The sequence below is a fragment of the Crinia signifera genome, chromosome 8, assembly GCF_055691185.1.
Source record: "Crinia signifera chromosome 8, ASM5569118v1, whole genome shotgun sequence".
Taxonomy (NCBI): Eukaryota; Metazoa; Chordata; class Amphibia; order Anura; family Myobatrachidae; genus Crinia; species Crinia signifera.
Window position 1 is genome coordinate 100,090,291 of NC_139224.1, and position 18,045 is coordinate 100,108,335.

Here is an 18,045-nt window from a genome sequence, read left to right on the forward strand (position 1 = left end):
GGGGTACTGTAATATATGACGGCATTGGGAGCAGGAGAGAGCCCCCAGCTCGTAGTTATTATATTAATTGCCCCAACAATGTTGCTTCTTTTAGATAAGAAAGGGATTAGGATATTTAGGGGAGGGGTGGGATTGAGGCATGTCATGGATAAAAGAGAGGGTGGGCATGCAGGGTGGGGGGGTGGGGGGGGGTGTGGGAAAGGGATGGGTAGGAACTAAGTTGGCAAAGTGCATATCCAGTGTACTGATAACTTACGTCATATGTTCTATTATGTGGAAATACAAAACTTGATCCATGGTGGCAATTAAGTATAGCTTTCTCACTTGGAATGTGAGGGGACTAAACGATAAAATTAAAAGATCATTGATTATGCGACAAATTCGGCAATACACTGCAGACATTATATGCCTACAAGAAACGCATCTGGTGGGGAATAAACTACTCTCTTTAAAAAAGGCATGGATAGGATGGGCTTTCCATTCGCCCTTCTCAAATGCCTCTAGAGGTGTATCAGTACTGATACGGAAGGGCATACCATTTACTCCTATAACATCCCAGATCGACCCAGGGGGGAGATTTGTTTTTATTAAATGTAAACTAGGGCCTCTAGAATGCCTAATAATGTCGGTATATATACCACCTCCTTTTAATTACGAGGTAATGAAAAAGGCAGCCGAATTCATGGCCTTATCCCCTGATACCCCGGCCGTGATAATGGGGGACTTCAATAATACAATGGACCCAGTAATGGACAGAAAAAGCATATTAAATCCTAGTCGAAGTACCCAGGGAAATGGTTTCTCAGATATGGTCAGGGAAATGGGGTTATTGGATGCCTGGAGAACAAGGTACCCGACTGAACAAAAATTCTCCTGTTTCTCCAGCTCCCATGCCTCATTTTCAAGAATAGATATGGCTCTTGACACAAGGGACTGGATGCCCCGAATCCAGAATATAAAATACCTGACAAGAGGCATATCGGATCACTCCCCCCTGGAAATTAGAGTAAATCTAGGAGAGGAGAGAGGGTTTACCGCCTGGAAGCTAAATGCACACTGGCTAACACATTTTAAAGTGGGGGAGACACTAGAACCCCAATGGCAGGAATTCTTCGATATTAATCAAGGGTCAGCTCCGGCAGAAGTCATATGGGATACATTCAAGGCTAACCTTAGAGGCCAACTAATAAAGGAAATAGCATGGCTAAAAACAAACCATAAAAAAAAGGAACAGCAAATGGAACTAAAATGTGACATGTTAGAGCAACAGTACCTAAGGGGAAAAACACAATCTGATAGGGAGGCATGGGTAAAAGCCCAGGAGGACTGGCATAAATGCCTAAAAGATAAGGTGATGCATAGAGAAATATTCGCAGGTCATAATAGATATGCGGAAGGAGATAGACCAGGGAGTTTGCCGGATTAGTAAAAGCAGATCAATCCAGGAATATCGTAACAGAAATAAGGGAGGAGGGAGGGGATATAATCAGGCAAACACCTGAAATAGCTGGAAGATTCAGACAATTTTTTAAGGAATTATATACATCACAAAAGATCCATACCCCCGAGGAAACACATGGATACTTGGGAGGAATTTCACACCCTATATTATCTGATGAATCTAGAAGTATGTTGGACGGCCCAATAACACAACAAGAGATTGAATCAGCGATAACGGACATTCCTGGAGGTAAAGCCCCAGGACTGGACGGGATCCCTCAGGAATTGTATAAAAGACATAAGGAGTTTTTCTCCCAAAAATTCATGGAATTATTCTCTGGTTTATATAACGGCCAGGTAATATCAGCGTCCATGTCCGAGGCATTAATTGTAGTACTCCCAAAGTAGGACAAGGACCCAAGCTTAGTGGAATCCTATCGGCCTATTTCACTTCTGACAAACGATAGCAAAATCTTAGCCAAAATATTGGCAAAAAGGCTTAATTTAGTTATAAGTGAAATAATCCACCCAGACCAGACTGGCTTTATGCCAGGAAGATCGACTACTACTAATCTAAGACGATTATACTGCCATCTTCAGACCCCGCAAGAAAATAAGGAGGACGCGGTGGTTATTTCTCTTGACGCAGCTAAGGCGTTCGACTCTATAGAATGGGGGTTCTTGTGGGAAGCCTTAGAATGGGTGGGGATAGGACCAGTTTTTATTAAATGGATTAAGATGTTGTACATGACCCCGGTGGCAAGGGTCTCCGTCAATGGCTTTATAACACCAAAATTCGACATAGAAAGGGGTACAAGACAGGGGTGCCCGTTGTCACCGGGGTTATTCGCAATAGCTATAGAACCACTAGCTTGCTTAATCCGGGACAGTAGGGTGATGCAGGGCCTAAAAATAGGAGAAAAAGAAGATCGAATTGCACTCTACGCCGATGATATACTACTGTTTATTAGGGACCACCAGAGAGTAATTCCGGAAGTCTTGGATACAATTGAAACCTTTGGGAGACACTCAGGGCTTAAAATTAATTGGGCCAAGTCATGCGTACTCCCTTTAAGTGATATCATCGACCCAGAACAGACAAACTACACTCCTCTGAAATGGGTGGATAAGTTCCAGTATTTGGGCATATGGATCTCAAGAGAGACAGCTAGGTTTGAATCACTTAACCTGAGACCCCAAATGGATTATATAAAATCCAGAATAATACCATGGGGCAAATTACCTTTATCCCTGACAGGACGAGTTAATCTGGTAAAAATGATTATACAACCCAAACTGGTATATATACTTAATCATTCACCACTCTATCTCCCTCGAAGAATCTTCCAGCTAATTGATGGTTTAATATCTTCACTAATATGGGGCAGTAAAAAAGCCAGACTTCGAAAGGAGGTGTTAATTAAACGCAAAGGAGAGGGAGGACTATCTCTACCGGACTTCTGGTTATACTATTTATCATCACAAATATCCCATATAAAAAATTGGATACAGTTGGGAGGAGAGTATGATTTAGTGTCTGGATTGGTGGGATTGGTGTCACCGGGACATACCCCCTTACATATACTCCTATGCGGGAACCTGAGGGGAAAATGGCCACCAATAATAAGACAGGGTATACTAATATGGAGACAGGTGGACATTATGCTTGGGACTCAAGGGATCGACCCAGAAACACCGTTACACAATGCACACCCCCTAAGAGAACTGAAAGAATTGCAAATGGAGAAAGTCTGGGGAGAAAGAGGGATTAGAGAAGTAGGTCAAATATACAAGGAGGGAGCGCTATGCTCATTCCAACTATTAAAAACTGAATATCACCTCCCTAATAAATTTCTGTTTAGATATATCCAAGTGGGCCATGGCCTGGAGAAACAGTTTGAGGGGGGGAAACCAGATATATGTGATTCAAGGACAAAACAATTAATAAAAAGAATTCCGATAAGACATGAAATGTCATTTTGTTATAAGGCCCTCTCCCAAATTAGACATAAAGACGGGCTTGTTAACATAAAAAATAAATGGGAAAAAGATCTGGGACAAATTTCAGAGGAGGGATGGAGTAAAGCCCTGAATAATGTAAAGTTGGCCACTAATCAAATAAGATTTCAACAGATTCAACTGTACCTGTTACATAGGAGCTACATGACACCCGAACGACTGTACAAATTCGGAGGTAGATCTGACACAAACTGCCCTAAGTGCAAGGACCCCAAGGGAACATTTTGGCATTTAATTTGGGCATGCCCAAGGGTGACGGAATTCTGGGTAAAAGTCATTAATATTATCGGCTCAAAAGGTATCCCGGTACATTGCTGTACACCTAAAGCCTGTATCCTCTCAATAATTGGGAATGACCAACTGGATAGAAATGAGAGACAATTTCTCATGAGCCTGTGCACGTTGGCCAAGGTATGCATTGCCAGGAAATGGCTGGCAGAGGATGGTCCGGAAGTGGGCATGTGGAAGGCACTGGTTGATGAGACTATTGTCCATGAGAGATACGTTTTTGTGAAGAGGGGCATTGAAAATAAGTTCCATGCGATCTGGAATAAATGGTGAAATAAATAAGAACTTAAGTATCAAATTTTGTATATCTAACACTGGATTAAGATAAAGAAATAATAATAACAACAAATAATAATAAAAAAAAAAAAAACACACAGCCAACTTTAGTAAGGGAGGGGGGATAGAAGGGATATGGAGGGGGGGGGGGGGGGGAGGACGAGTGACAGAAGATCGAACAGTAGAAATGGCAGATTAAAATATGTACTAAATAATTGTGAGTTGAGTACGTCCGAAACTCGGCGCTACACGGGGACACCCGCCCGTACATAGGGCCTTATTCAGATCTGAGCTCAGTACAAATTTGTTCTGAAAATGGGCAAAACCATGTGCACTGCAGGTGGAGCAAATGTAACATGTAGAGAGAGAGAGTTAGATTTGTGTGAGTTATTTTGTTTCTGTGCAGGGTAAATACTGGCTGCATTATTTTTACACTGCAATTTAGATTTCAGTTTCAGCACTACCCACCCAAATTTAACTCTCTCTGCACGTTACATCTGCTCCACCTGCAGTGCACGTGGTTTTGACCATTCTCCGAACAAACTTGTACTTAGCTCAGATCTGAATAAGGCCCATAGAAGTAAGAGGAAGGGAAACTAGCACGGCAACACGCCAAATTTATATTAAATAAAAAAATAAATAAAAAAAAATTCACATTTTCCTAGACACTAGGTAATTTATAATACATACACTACAAGAGTTAATAAAACAAACAGACATATAGTAGATTATAGGTTGAGGGCGCAAGAATCACGACGGCACCACACAAGAATAGACACATATCATTTACACAATGAAGAAGTAGATTAAACGCTTACACAGAGGGATAGACACGATGGTAGTTAATAGGCGGAGGTCATCTGCGTGGCGCCGAGGAACGGAGGGAAAAAACAAAAGTAAAAATAAGATGTATGTACTTAAAAATGAATGATGTAAGAGATGTTCAACAAAAAAGATGAAACTGTACTCCCCTGTTCTTTTTATATATAAAAATGAAATTTATACAAATAAAGATGAATTTAAAACAAAAAGGAGGTTGAAATAATGATGGCAACATAAAGTAGACATATGGTCTTTGTTAGTTATTAACTATTTTGAGTGGTATGATTATTTGTCTCACAAGCAGAAAATTTAACATTTTGCAAATTGCTAAATTTTCAATTTTTTACGACATTTTGGTATTTTTCACAAAAAAACACAGACTGTATCGACCAAAATTTACCACTAACTTGAAGTACAATGTGTCACGAGAAAACAATCTCAAAATCACTGGGATAAGTAAAAGCAATAAAAAGTTATCCCCACATAAAGTGATACATGTCAGATTTGAAAAAAGGGCTCTGTCAGAAAGGCAAAAACAGGCTGCGGCGGTAAGGGGTTAAACAAAACAAATCAAAAACTGATTACTTTGTAACTTTACATTTGCAAACTGTCCCTTAGGCCTTGAACATTAGGTTTACAAAAAAAAATGACCCTAATAAAATAAAAAAAATTGGTCACCCGTCATTTCTAGAAGGTTTAATTTCATGTTGGGTAATTTTACCATCATTGCTTAGGAAAGAAATATCGGTCGCGCTATACATTTGTATAGATTTTTGTTTTTGTTTCTTTACCTAAAAATTTTCAAAGCCTTTTGTGATACCAGGTGAGCCAAAATATATTCCTAGAAAATCCCTACGGTTCTGTGTCGTTGACACGTTCACGTTTTATTATACTGCAGTAAAAAATGTTCCAATGCATGACATGAAAATTAAATAGATATGTAACTTGTAATCCCTTCACCGCTGCCATACAACAAGCCGGATTCCCTAAACCGGATTTACACATCAGAGGATGTTTGATGTCAATAAGATGGAGATCAGCTTGTTAACATATTGCTTGTTACATATGAAATGAGATCAGCTCATTACAACATCCATCTACTGCCTATATATGCCCACATGCGCCAGAATGTATTCAATCAGAATCAAAATGTATGTTCTACATAACTTTTATACTTTCGCTTTTTTTTAATTGGTCAGCTTTAAAAATAATAGTATTGTAAACCATTAAATATGAAGGGAATCTATGTCACAAAAGCCTTTTTATATCGTTATCCCTGAAAAAGTAAAAAACGCACTATATATTGCCCATAGGCAGCACATAGTAAAATAACAGTATTTGCCTCTGGCTTCCCCATAGTCCATTCAAGCAGCAGTACCTCTGAATTCCCGCCATTTATGTTCTTGCTGTTCCTCACCAAGTAGAAGCAAGTCGCAAACGAACAGGTACAGTTTACAAATGACTTCACTGTCCTGCTCTTTATGTAGCTCAGAGTATAGGAGAATTGCCATTTTTTTTAACAAGCTAATTTACATGAAATTAGCGTGCAATTATTCTTTTTTTTTTTTTTAAATTAGTTTTTTATTGGTGTTATAATTTGAAACAACACAAGACACAGATGGAAAAAAAAGCAGCAATAATAACGACAAAAGGGAAAGGGGAAGAGAGGAAAAAAAAATAAAAAAAGAAAAAAAATATACATAAAAATAATAAAATAAAAACAGCTGAAATATAACCACAGATAATACACATGTTGAATATGTCAGGTAGATCAGATTAAAGCCAGAAATTAAACATGTCCAATGATAAACAATGCAGGTAAAGAAGGTATGAACCCCACTTTGATAAAATTACATTGTAAAACTGTTAGGACCTGTGGTTCTGCTAGGCGAGTTCAACAATGATAAAGATAAATCTGTATAGGTGCTAAGGGTACCCGCATGGCCTTCCTTTTCCCTGTATTCAGTCCATTTGAACCATTTAATGTGAATAGAGGATGCTTTAGAGGAATAGGCAACATCAGAGGTTTCAAATAGAAAGTGCTTATGTATCTTATTTTCAATCATTTGAATACTTGGGATATCTGGGGACTTCCAAAATTGGGCAATAGAAGCTTTAGCCGCTACCAGTATATGGCCGAGGAGGTATCTGTCCCCAGCTGGTAGATCCCCTGGGTAGTAGTGGAAAAGTGCAACAAGGGGGTCCATAGGTATGGACTGATTTAGTACTTTGGATATGAGGAGAAAAACTTTTCTCCATAGGGAGCTCAGGGCTGGACAGGACCAGAATACATGCAAAATATTTCCCACCCTAATGCCTCCAGCATTGCGAGGAAACCGAGGGCCAAAACTTATGGAGTCTGTCTGGGGTAAGGTAGGCCCTGTGGACCAGCTTTAAATACATCTCCGAGTGATTAACACACTTTGAGATTTTAAAACAAGTGCGAAAGATGCGCCTCCACACCTCTTCGGAGAAAACATTTGGCAAATCCCTCTCCCATTGAAGCTGAGAGGAGAACCTCTTATTCAAACCAATAGAGATCAAGTATCTATACCAGCGAGAGATACCTCCTTTTGCAGTTGTAGCGACAAAGAATGAATGTAACAACTTAGGCATGGAAAGCTTGGCGGGAGGTTTAGGGAGGAAACTACAAAGCCAGTGTCTAATTTGTAAATATTTGTAGAAGTCCCGTTTCGGGACCTGATGCTGCTGTTGGAGTTGGGAAAAAGGGACTACGATTCCATCGGAAAGAAAGTCTTGTATCGACAGTAGACCTAGGGAGGCCCAGTTATCTATGTTTAAATCAGGGATTAGGGCTGCTAAGGATGTTAAGGAGAGTTGTGGGGCGGGTAAACTTATATCTGTGTCTATAGAGGCTAACCTATGCCAAACCAAGAGAGTTGTGAGGACCGCTCTACAGGACTTGGATTGGGGTGTGGAAACTGCTGGGGGTAATCTCATTAAATCTGGGAGGAGAAGGGGGGATAGGAGAGCTCGTTCTATTGCAACCCAGGGTTTAATAATGTCTGTCGCAAACCAATCTCTCGATTGGCTTAATATACAAGCTGAGTGGTATTTTTCTAGATTAGGGTATGCCAACCCCCCCTCGTCTTTAGCAAAAGACAGGGTGGTTTTCGCTATTTTGGGTCTAGCACCCTTCCAAATATAAGCGGACAACAACTTGTTAAATTTGTTACAAATGGCAGATGGGAGGGGTCTAGGAATAGTGCGAAATATATACATCAGCTTGGGCAAAAGCACCATTTTAGCTGCCGCAACACGGCCCACCCAGGACACCTCCTGCATCATCCACTCTTTAGTGAGGATATCAAAAGCCCGGAGCAAAGGGTCATAATTAGAATCCAGAATATCACAGTCTCTAGCTAAATTAATACCTAAATATTTAATCGACTTAGTTTTCCATATATATTTATATTTATCTTTTAAGCAGGTTAGCATATTATCTGGCAAGTCTAATGGAAGAGCTTCCGTTTTAGTAGTATTTAGCTTGTAGTATGATATTTTAGAATAAGCATCTAGTATATTGTGCAGGTGGGGAAGAGAAGACATTGGATCCTCGATACACAACAGGACATCGTCCGCGAACAAGCTGATCTTGTGTGAGATACCTCCTATGACAGGACCATAGATGAGTTCTTGGGAGCGAATAGACTCAGCCAGAGGCTCAATTGCCAGAGCAAAAATCAAAGGGGAGAGCGGGCATCCCTGACGAGTGCCGTTTGTTATGTCAAAGTGTGAGGAAGAGCACCCATTTGCAAATACCCTTGCACCTGGGGAAGAATACAAAGGGAGCCAAGTATTCTTCCAGAGAAGCCAAAACGCTGTAATGTAGAGCGTAAGTAAGCCCAATGTAGCCTGTCGAATGCTTTTTCAGCATCAAGTGACAAGACCAAAAGGGGTCGCCCACGTGTCTGGCAGAATTCTATGATGTCGATAACCCTGCGAGTATTGTCGGATGCTTGCCTGCCCAGTACAAAACCCACTTGGTCAGGGTTGATTAAATTGGGTAATAAGGGGGATATCCTGTTGGCTATCATTTTGGCATACAATTTGATGTCAACATTAAGAAGGGCAATGGGACGATAGTTTTGGACATTGGTAGTAGGTTTTCCAGGTTTAGGAATGGTTATTATACGCGCCTCCAGCATCTCTTTAGGGAAAGAAGTGGTTGAGGAAGCCAACTGAAACCAATATAGGGGCCACCTTGGCTTTAAATTTCTTATAAAAATTAGAGGGATAGCCATCCGGGCCTGGGGCCTTATCTGAGGGCATAGAATCGATAGCCAACTCAACTTCACCCAGCGCCCATGGCATGTTAAGAAGGTCGCAGGCAGCCGGGTCTAGAGAGGGAAGGGACATGTCCTGCAAGAAATCATTGATATCAGGTAGGGAGGGCTGGGGCGTGTCAGGATCATTTTTTAAGTTATAAAGGTGTGAGTAGTACTCAGCGAAAGCTTCAGCTATTTCTGTAGGGTCGGTGACTTTGACTCCCCGAGGGGTATGGATGGCATGAATGCGCTCCATAGCTCTACGGCCACGGAGTTTGCGAGCCAGAAGACGTCCTGCCCTATTTCCTAGTAAATAATACTTTTGGTTAAGTCGGTGCAAGTTACGCTGAACTTCAGCAAGAGAAAATGAGTTGACCTTATCTCTGGCGGCTAATAGTTTGTTATATAAAGCTCTATTTGAGGGATCAGCCTTATGGGCAGATTCCAGTGCAGTCGCCTCCAGTTCCGCATCATTAAACCACTGCTTATATTGTTTTTTGAGCTTAGCTGCTATTTGTATCGATGAACCACGCAGTACGGCTTTCAAAGCACACCAGTGAACAAAAACAGATGTATCCTCGGCGTGGTTGGTGTCGACATATAAATCTAGGGATGACTGTATAGCTTGTTGGGCCTCTGGCTGAGCCAAAAGAAAGGCACTCATTCTCCATGGACCTGGGGTGACTCTGCGTTTATCTACTTCCCACACAATCAAAGGAGAGTGGTCAGACCAGGTAATTGGCAGAATGTCAACTCTGCGTACCGAGGGTAACGTCCATTTATCAACTAACGCTAAATCTATGCGAGAATATGAGCGATGGACATGAGAGTAGAAAGTGTAGTCCCTTTCGGAGGGGTGTTTAGCTCTCCACAGGTCAAAAAGCTCATACTCCGCTAGTACCTTGCGGAAGCTGGCCGAACAATCTCGCTGTCTAACAAAACTAGAGGAATGTAATGGTTTAGACTTGTCAAGGGTGGGATCAAGAACCATATTAAAGTCCCCTAAGATAAGAAGGGCCCCTTTAACTTGTTTCTGTAGGATATCAAAGAACTTCCTGCAAAAGGATACTTGCTTGGTATTAGGGACGTAGCAGGCGGCTAGGGTCACTTCCACATTGTCCAAATGTCCCGTCAGAATCAAGAATCTCCCATCAGGGTCTGCGTGCTGGGAGGACAGAACAAAGGGACAATGCCGAGAAAAGAGGAGAGCCACACCAGCTTTTTTATGTGGTCCATTGGCAGTAAAGCAATGGGGGTATCTGTGATCTGTAAAAAGGGGAGGGTTATGTTTTTGGAAGTGAGTCTCCTGAAGTGCAACAATTTGCGCTTTAATCTTGTGAAAATAATTCAGGGCTAATTTTCGCTTCTGGGGGGAGTTTAAACCCTTAGCATTTAAGGAAACTACTTTAACCATAATCTAGCACAAAAGGGAATTTAGTAAAGGGCATGTTAAGGAGAGGGTAGTATATATCTGACATAGAACTTGTGATTAAGTACAAAAAAATAGACCATAAAATACAAAACATTATTAGAAACAGAGCAAAATAATAAAAAGACAAAAGATGATCCCACATGGGACCTAAACCAGCCAGCTCTAACAGGCGGCTGGGTATAGTGAAAGTGTGGGGGTAGCGGCCAATCTCCTACCTCCCAGGACAGGGGGGAAGGTAGGGTTCCCTTCATAAAAGGTGCACTACCCATAGCCAACGGGCAAGGGCCATATGCCTAGTTATGATATCTTGTAGGGAACCTATATTTATACTTATATACGGAACATGTAAATGCAACTCTAATACTTATAAAAAAGAGGGCAGAGCCCAATCCTCGTGGAGAGAAGAGTTAGAGGAAAATGGAATAGACTATTTCTGAGTTAATGGCAGCCTGGTAAGCTCTAAACAAATGGAAATCATGAAACACAACATAATACCTTAAACAAGTCTATCCAGTATCCAAAGCTGCGCCTTAACATGGAGCAAACTTCTCAATAAATGCGAGAAACTGAAACTTTGAGCAGTAGCGACAGCAAGGAGACTGGACAGAGCTCAACAGGCAGTAAAGAATTAGACACATTTTGTTACCCAACCAGGCCTACAGAATAAAACATAGCATTAAATGCACAATTATAATTATAGCATTAGATGCAGAATTATTTACCCAGCCAGGCCTCAACCCACCGTAGACCAGTCCTGCTGAAGTCGACGTGGGGAAGGAGAGCCGGGCCCGGGTTTGAGAATATTCCATGAAGCTAAAAGATTCTGTCCATCCTCAGGGTTAAGGACTACAACAGTGGATCCTTCTCTAGAGACCAGAAGCTTTGTAGGGAAGCCCCACCGATAAGGGACGTTTGCCTTTCTAAGAGCGGAGGTGATGGGTAGAAAGGAGCGTCTTTTGAGTAAAGTGGCTGCAGATAAGTCACCAAAGAGTTGGAGTCCGCTTAGCAAGGCAGATGATTCGGCAGATGGTCTAGCAGCCTTCAGAAGAGCTTCCTTGATATGATAGTAATGCATTTTCATCAATACGTCTCTAGGAGCAGTAGCTGGGGCTGCTCTAGCTTTAGGCAGTCTGTGTATTCTGTCAATAAGAAGGTCTGCAGTTGAGGCCTGAGGAAGGAGCTTCTTGAACAGGTCCATGGCGTAATCATGCAGGCTGCTGTTTGAGATGTTTTCAGGAATTCCCCGCAGCTTGAGATTAGAGCGACGGGACCTGTCCTCCAAATCTGCAATCTTATCGCGAAGCGATTTGACTTCTGCTTCAAGGGTATCATGCGAGTCAATTAACCCATTGTGAGAACCCACAATCTCTTCCATCTTGGTCTCAAGTTGCTCCGTGCGACCACCCAGTTCATCTACAGCGTGCTGGCAGTTTTGAACTGCGGCCCGAATTTCTGCTGTAACTTCGTTTTTAAATTCTGTAAAGAGGAGTTTCAGGGTACCAACGGTGAGAGCGTCCGAGTCTTTAGCAGGATCGGGAGTTTCTTTACCAGAAGTAGCAGTGGGAGGCGCTGCCATCTTGAGGGTAACTGTGGGTTCTGGAGCTTCCGAGGGCGTATCTGAATTCTTTGAACGAGAAGTGTGGGGTGTTACCTTGAAGAAAGGAGTCTGGGGTATAGGCTGAGGAGTTTTGTTTCTCCTAGAAGGCATAATAAGCATTACAAGAGCATATGCTGATTGATGTGAATCACGTGGTAAACGTACGGAGCCACAGGGAGAGTTGCACTCAAGTCATTCCGTAATGTATATGGGAGGTAGGAGATGATGGAAACAAACTATTCGTGCATGGCAAAGTGTCCAAACTTAATCAGTGGCAAATTCCGAGGTTCCATAAATTGCATAGAGGTGTACTAAAGCAACTGTCCACCAGGTGGAGCTCCCTAGCCAGGACCAACAGAGAGCAGACTTGAGAAGTAGATACTAGGTACCGACTGCACCTGAAATATATCATAAGCGCATATTGCATAATATATGGCCAACTGACGACTAAAGGGGGGACTTAGGCACAAGCAGGATGAGGTTTGTATGCCCCAACGTGTGCTGGTAGAGTGCAGGCAGAGACCAATGCCCCAACCAATATGGCCGACACCTTCAGAGTCCCCAGTTCCCTGGTAATATTGTGTGAGCTGCCACAAGCAATATGGCCGCCGCTCACCTTCCCCGTCTTTCACAGAAAGAAGCAGCCTGGGCTGCCAGGACTGACCCATTTGAGGGGTAGTGCGGCGGTTTGATGATCTACCCGGTATCCGGGGATTGGAGATGCGGCTGGGGGCAGTCTGGGAGCGTGTCTGATGCTGCCCTGAAATTCCAAGATGGCCGCCGCCATCACTATGCGGGACCTGGGCCGGCTCTTGAGGTGCTGCTTACCATGCAGGTGAGCTTGTTGTGGGGTCGGGTGGGATCCGGCCGTCCTAGGAGTCCCCCGGGCAGGTAGCCTGCGTCTGGGAGCAGGCTCTGGAGTCGTCTGCCCGCGATCTCCGATGCGGAGCTCAAGCGGCGGGTTGATACCCAAATTGAGGTCCCGGCTTTTGAGGGTGCTAGGCCTCAATCTGCAGGGACCGGTATATGGGGCCTCCCGGTTCCGTGGCTGTTCTAGAACATGTCCCCCGGTTGACAGGGGGTTGTTGTGAGGACAGAGGGGGGGAAAGTGGGTCTGGAAGGGGTGATTGAAGGCACTTTTAGGGGATAGGGAGCAGGAGCACTAGATCTATGCAACTTTCCTCTCCTCCGCTCAGGCCACCGCAATTATTCTTAAGAATAATTATAGCATACATATACATGATAATTATATGAAGCATGTTGCAGAATAAGGCAGTTAAAAGTTTAAAAATGTATATATATATATATATATATATATATATATATATATATATATATATATACACACACACACACACATATATACCGTATATACTCTAGTATTAGTCGACCCGAATATAAGCCGAGGCACCTAAATTTTCCACAAAAATTGGGAAAACTAATTGACCCAAGTAAAAGCCTAGGGTGGGAAATGCAAAGGGTCTAGGGGCACACTGAGACACACTGTCATTTTAGTTCCCAAGCTGGCAGGAATCTTACAGGATGAGCAGCCAAGTACAGCGTGTGACAGGAAGGGAAGCTGTAATGTGTAATTACAGTCCATATAGAGGGAGGCACTAATAAGGAAGAGATGAGAGGGTCCCAGGTAATTGGGGCTGCGTGAATGCTGCAGAGTTGACGCTGCATGGGGTATGGATGCACTGCATGTATTCCGCACTCACCATGGCAGCTCATAAGCCCCAGTGCCGAAGCCCTTGCTTCCCGATACCGGCTGCTCCTTTCTCTCCTGCCCGGCGGCACATGGCGCATCCTCCGTTTCGGCCTCCATGCTAGTTTCTGGCAAGCGCGACAGCAGCACAGAGGCTGCAAAATCATCAGCCTCCGCCAGGCTGACTGAAGGACCAATTACCGTATACACCCGAGTATAAGCTGAGGGGGTACTTTTTTAGCATAAAAAATGTGCTGAAAAAGTCAGCTTATACTCGAGTATATATAGTATATATAAATATATACATATATGTACACACACTCACACACACACACACACACCATTGAAATCCGTGAGTGCCGCCTGATATAGATAAAGAGATATCTATATTAGATATATCTATATCGGCACTCCTGTATTATATAGCTTCCCTTCTGGACTTGCAACTTGGTGGGAATGCTATGCTATTACTTAGTGCCTGTCCTTGTGTTTCCCTCTTAATTCCCTAGATTGTAAGCTTGCAGGAGGGCTCTCCAACCTCTATGTCTGTCTGTTTTACCCAGTTTGTTCTTTCAGTGTTATCAGTTGTAAAGCGTGACGGAATCTGCTGCGCTATAAGTAACTGTAAGTAAAAAATATAATATACATATACATTAATACACACACATTGTTTAAAGATACTGTAAGGTGGATATCAAACGCCCAACTCTATGGACTTAAAAGCAGAGATCCAGCAACAAAAATGTGTTCTGCTGCCATCTATAGTAGAGCTGTAGATTTGCCCCCCCCCCCCCCCGCAATGATGCAGAACGTGGAGGGGAGAGTAAAAGGCATGTTTTTATTACCCTTTATGTACCCTATATTAAAATTTAAAAAACTAAATGTAAAAGAGGTTGTGAAATCTCTTTCCGATAATGTCTTCAGCACACACCTTTATCATCCTAGATAGGTCCCCAGCATCTGCCAGTTCCAAGACTATGTTCAATTCGTTTTCTTCAATGAACGAAGCATAATATTTAATGACATTTGGATGGTTCAGTTGCTGGAAAAAAAAAAATATATATATTATTTGCATAAACCAAATGGGTGTGGAATAGGGTTCCGACAGTCATTAGCCTGACGTCGGGATCCCGACTGGCCGGACTCAGACAGTATGGCAAGCGCAATAAAGCCCCTTGCGGGCACGGTGGCTCTCTACGCTCACCATCTATTCTATTCTCCCTCTATGGGGGTCGTGGACCCCCACGAGGGAGAAGAGCCGGTGGCCGTCGGGATCCCGTCCAACACCCAAACCAAATGATATACACGTAATGGATTATCACAGTCAATTCTGAAAATGTAACTGCACATCAATAAAAAGTCTAAACATAACATATTAACTAGTGAGGTTGGTAAACAATTTAAACATCTTTGTAACAATTAGCATATGCATGTTTTTATAAAAATTTTTTAGGTTATATCAGTTTAAAAGCAGCGGCCATTACAAAATCATTGTACACCAAAAGTATGGATCAAAATACCATACATTGTAATGATAAATTTCACTCTTTACCCCACACTGAGGGCTTCTCTATTTACAACAATTAAGAGTCCAGACATTAATTCAGATTCTGGGCAAGTAGAGGAAACAATGCGTATATGGTTGATACATTTACAGAAAGGGGCTATAGATGCAAACAACTAGAAAATGTTTAACAAATGAGCAGTTGACATGCCTAGAGGAAAAAAAAAAAAGTACTTGAAGGTAGAATACACTTTATGCTGAAAGTCTTACCCCTTGTATATCTACAAGCCATAATTTTGTATCAGGCTCCAACCCAGGGGCGATCCAGCTTGTGACCGCTTTTACACCTGCCTCCCACCCGGCATAATGACGTAACAAGGGGGCGGGTCCTGAGCCGGCGCTGGGAGATGATAGAATGCAGTGAATGCATCAACCCTGCTCACTACCTGGATTGAAATGCTGGGACAATTCAAATACAGTAAGAGCGTTTGTACGATCCTGTGCAAAAACCCGGGATATTCAGGCTGTATAAAAGGAGTATAAGTCAAATTACAGAATTATAACAGGTTCCAAGCAAGGGATAAAGAGACTTGTGGACTCATTTAAGTTCTGGACTCAAGTTATGTTGAAGATTTTCTTTTTAAATGTCATGGTTTCTTTTGTTAATTATGTAAGTGGTACAACAGTAACCAAATGTCAACTTCATGATTTTTTTTTCACGACCATGAAACAGAGTATGATGCTACTTTTTTCCTGTGGTTGTTATGTATACCTTTTGTAAACATCTGAAAAAATTGGGCTGTCTAAATGCCATTTAACGTAGCTTCTTTTTGTCTTAATGCAAAACGTAGGGCAGTTAAAGTAGTTTGTTTTGGACTTATGGATTCATGAACTAAAGTTACCTAAGGGGTCCAAATTTCGTGAGGATTCCTTAACCCTTTGAGTGCCAAGTGAATTTGCCAACAAAATTGTTGTCAAAATGAACAAACATGTTTATTCATCACAATTACCTGTAATGTTTATAGGAAATATAATCTCTTTTTTTACACAACATTTATTTGAATTCATATAACAAATGTGAGACATTGGTATTTTGCATATCTCTCACAGAGATGTCGGCACTCAAAGGGTTGAGAAACACCAGTTTCAATTTATTAATGTAATAAATTGTTAAATTAAGTATTTAATAAAACGGATTGTCAGATATTCAGCAGAGTTGTTTTGACATGCTCTTTAAAATGGAAAAATAATCTAAAAATCTGCACACAGTTTCAATTGAGAACCACAAGAGGACTCTCCTAGTGCACCAGCAGCCCTAGCCTCAGTTGTTCACAAGATGGAAACTCGCAACACAATGCGTACATTTTGCAGTTCATCACAATCCACCAATGTCAAAGAACATTTGTTGCTACTGAAACTTTGGGGAAACTGGCTGGTTAAATAAGGGGAAAGGCAGAGGGAGACCACTCACTTGAGTATAAAAATAAAAACTTCAAGAGTTTTCTGTGTAGCTTGCGCATTTCCACTCATCGTGCCTGGCATGTACTTATGATCCTTCACCCAACTGACTGGAGTCTGTCAAGGTGACATTTCATCATGAGGCCATACTGGTACAGGCACTTTGTGCAGTTGACAAAGGAAAGCGATGCAATTTTACAGAAAGCAACATTTCATGTAAGTTGTAAAGTTAACTATCACAACGAGCAACTGAACATACAGTATGGGGGTGGCAGGTATGGGGGTAGCAGGCTTGTATCAAGCAGTTACATTTATTTAACAATGTTACCTCTGTATTATTGTAATTATTACCAATTAGTCTTAAGGCCCATCTGACTGAGAAGCGAAAGTTTATGCGTATGCAATTCTCAAAAGTTATATAAAGTGAAAAGGTTTTTAATTTAATGGACCCTTACATGCCTTTAACCCCTTTGGTGGTATGGCCAGAAAATTCTTGGGCTGAGCTGCACTGCAGGAGTGGGATCTTCCAAGACATTTCTGTGAATGCTACTGTAAAGAAAGGGTGTGCTGGTGGTGCATGCAGCTGGTCCACCCAACCCCCCCCCCCCCCCCCCCAATTGCTGATCCTCCCCATCACCACCCCCGCCACTGATCCTCCCATCACCACTCAGGGAGGATCAGGGCCGCTCGGAAGGTTTGTGTGTTTGGGCGGTCAAACACAGGACTGCCCAAAGAGACGAGCGGCTTAGTGCCTGAACATCAGAACACTCCAGAAGCGGCCCCAAACTTATCCAAGCGGCCACAAATAGCCATTGCCGAAAGCAACAGCACCAGAGGAGCAGGGGCTGCTGCAGAAGGCAGCTGCTGCCCCTTCTATGGTGAGTATTTATTGGGCAGGACAAACCCTGGTAGGTTTGTCCTGCCTCAAGAATTCCCACCACACTCAGGTGTAGATTTATAAAACTTGGTGAAGTGATAAAGTGTCTGGTTTTTATCACCGGCCAATCAGTTCCTACCTGTCATTTTTCAAATCAAGCCTGTAACTTCACAGGTAGGAGTTGATTGGCAGGTGATAAAAACCAGACACTATCACTTCACCAAGCTTAATAAATCTACCCCTCAAGGAGTTAAAGGTCCACTTAATGGAGTCTGTTTAAAGTGTTGTATTCAGTGCCGTCAAGAAAGGGGTGGGTACTTTTTACATTGTGCATA

General features: G+C 42.3%; 1 protein-coding gene across 2 annotated transcripts in view; it reads right to left on the minus strand.

The window, feature by feature from the left end:
* Positions 1-18,045, minus strand: part of NEK7 (NIMA related kinase 7) — a 102,146-nt gene that overhangs the window by 43,961 nt on the left and 40,140 nt on the right. For both annotated transcript variants that reach the window (XM_083156871.1, XM_083156870.1), the window contains exon 5: positions 14,803-14,913. In XM_083156871.1, the coding sequence (XP_083012997.1) occupies positions 14,803-14,913 (111 nt within the window). The remainder of the gene's footprint in view (positions 1-14,802; positions 14,914-18,045) is intronic.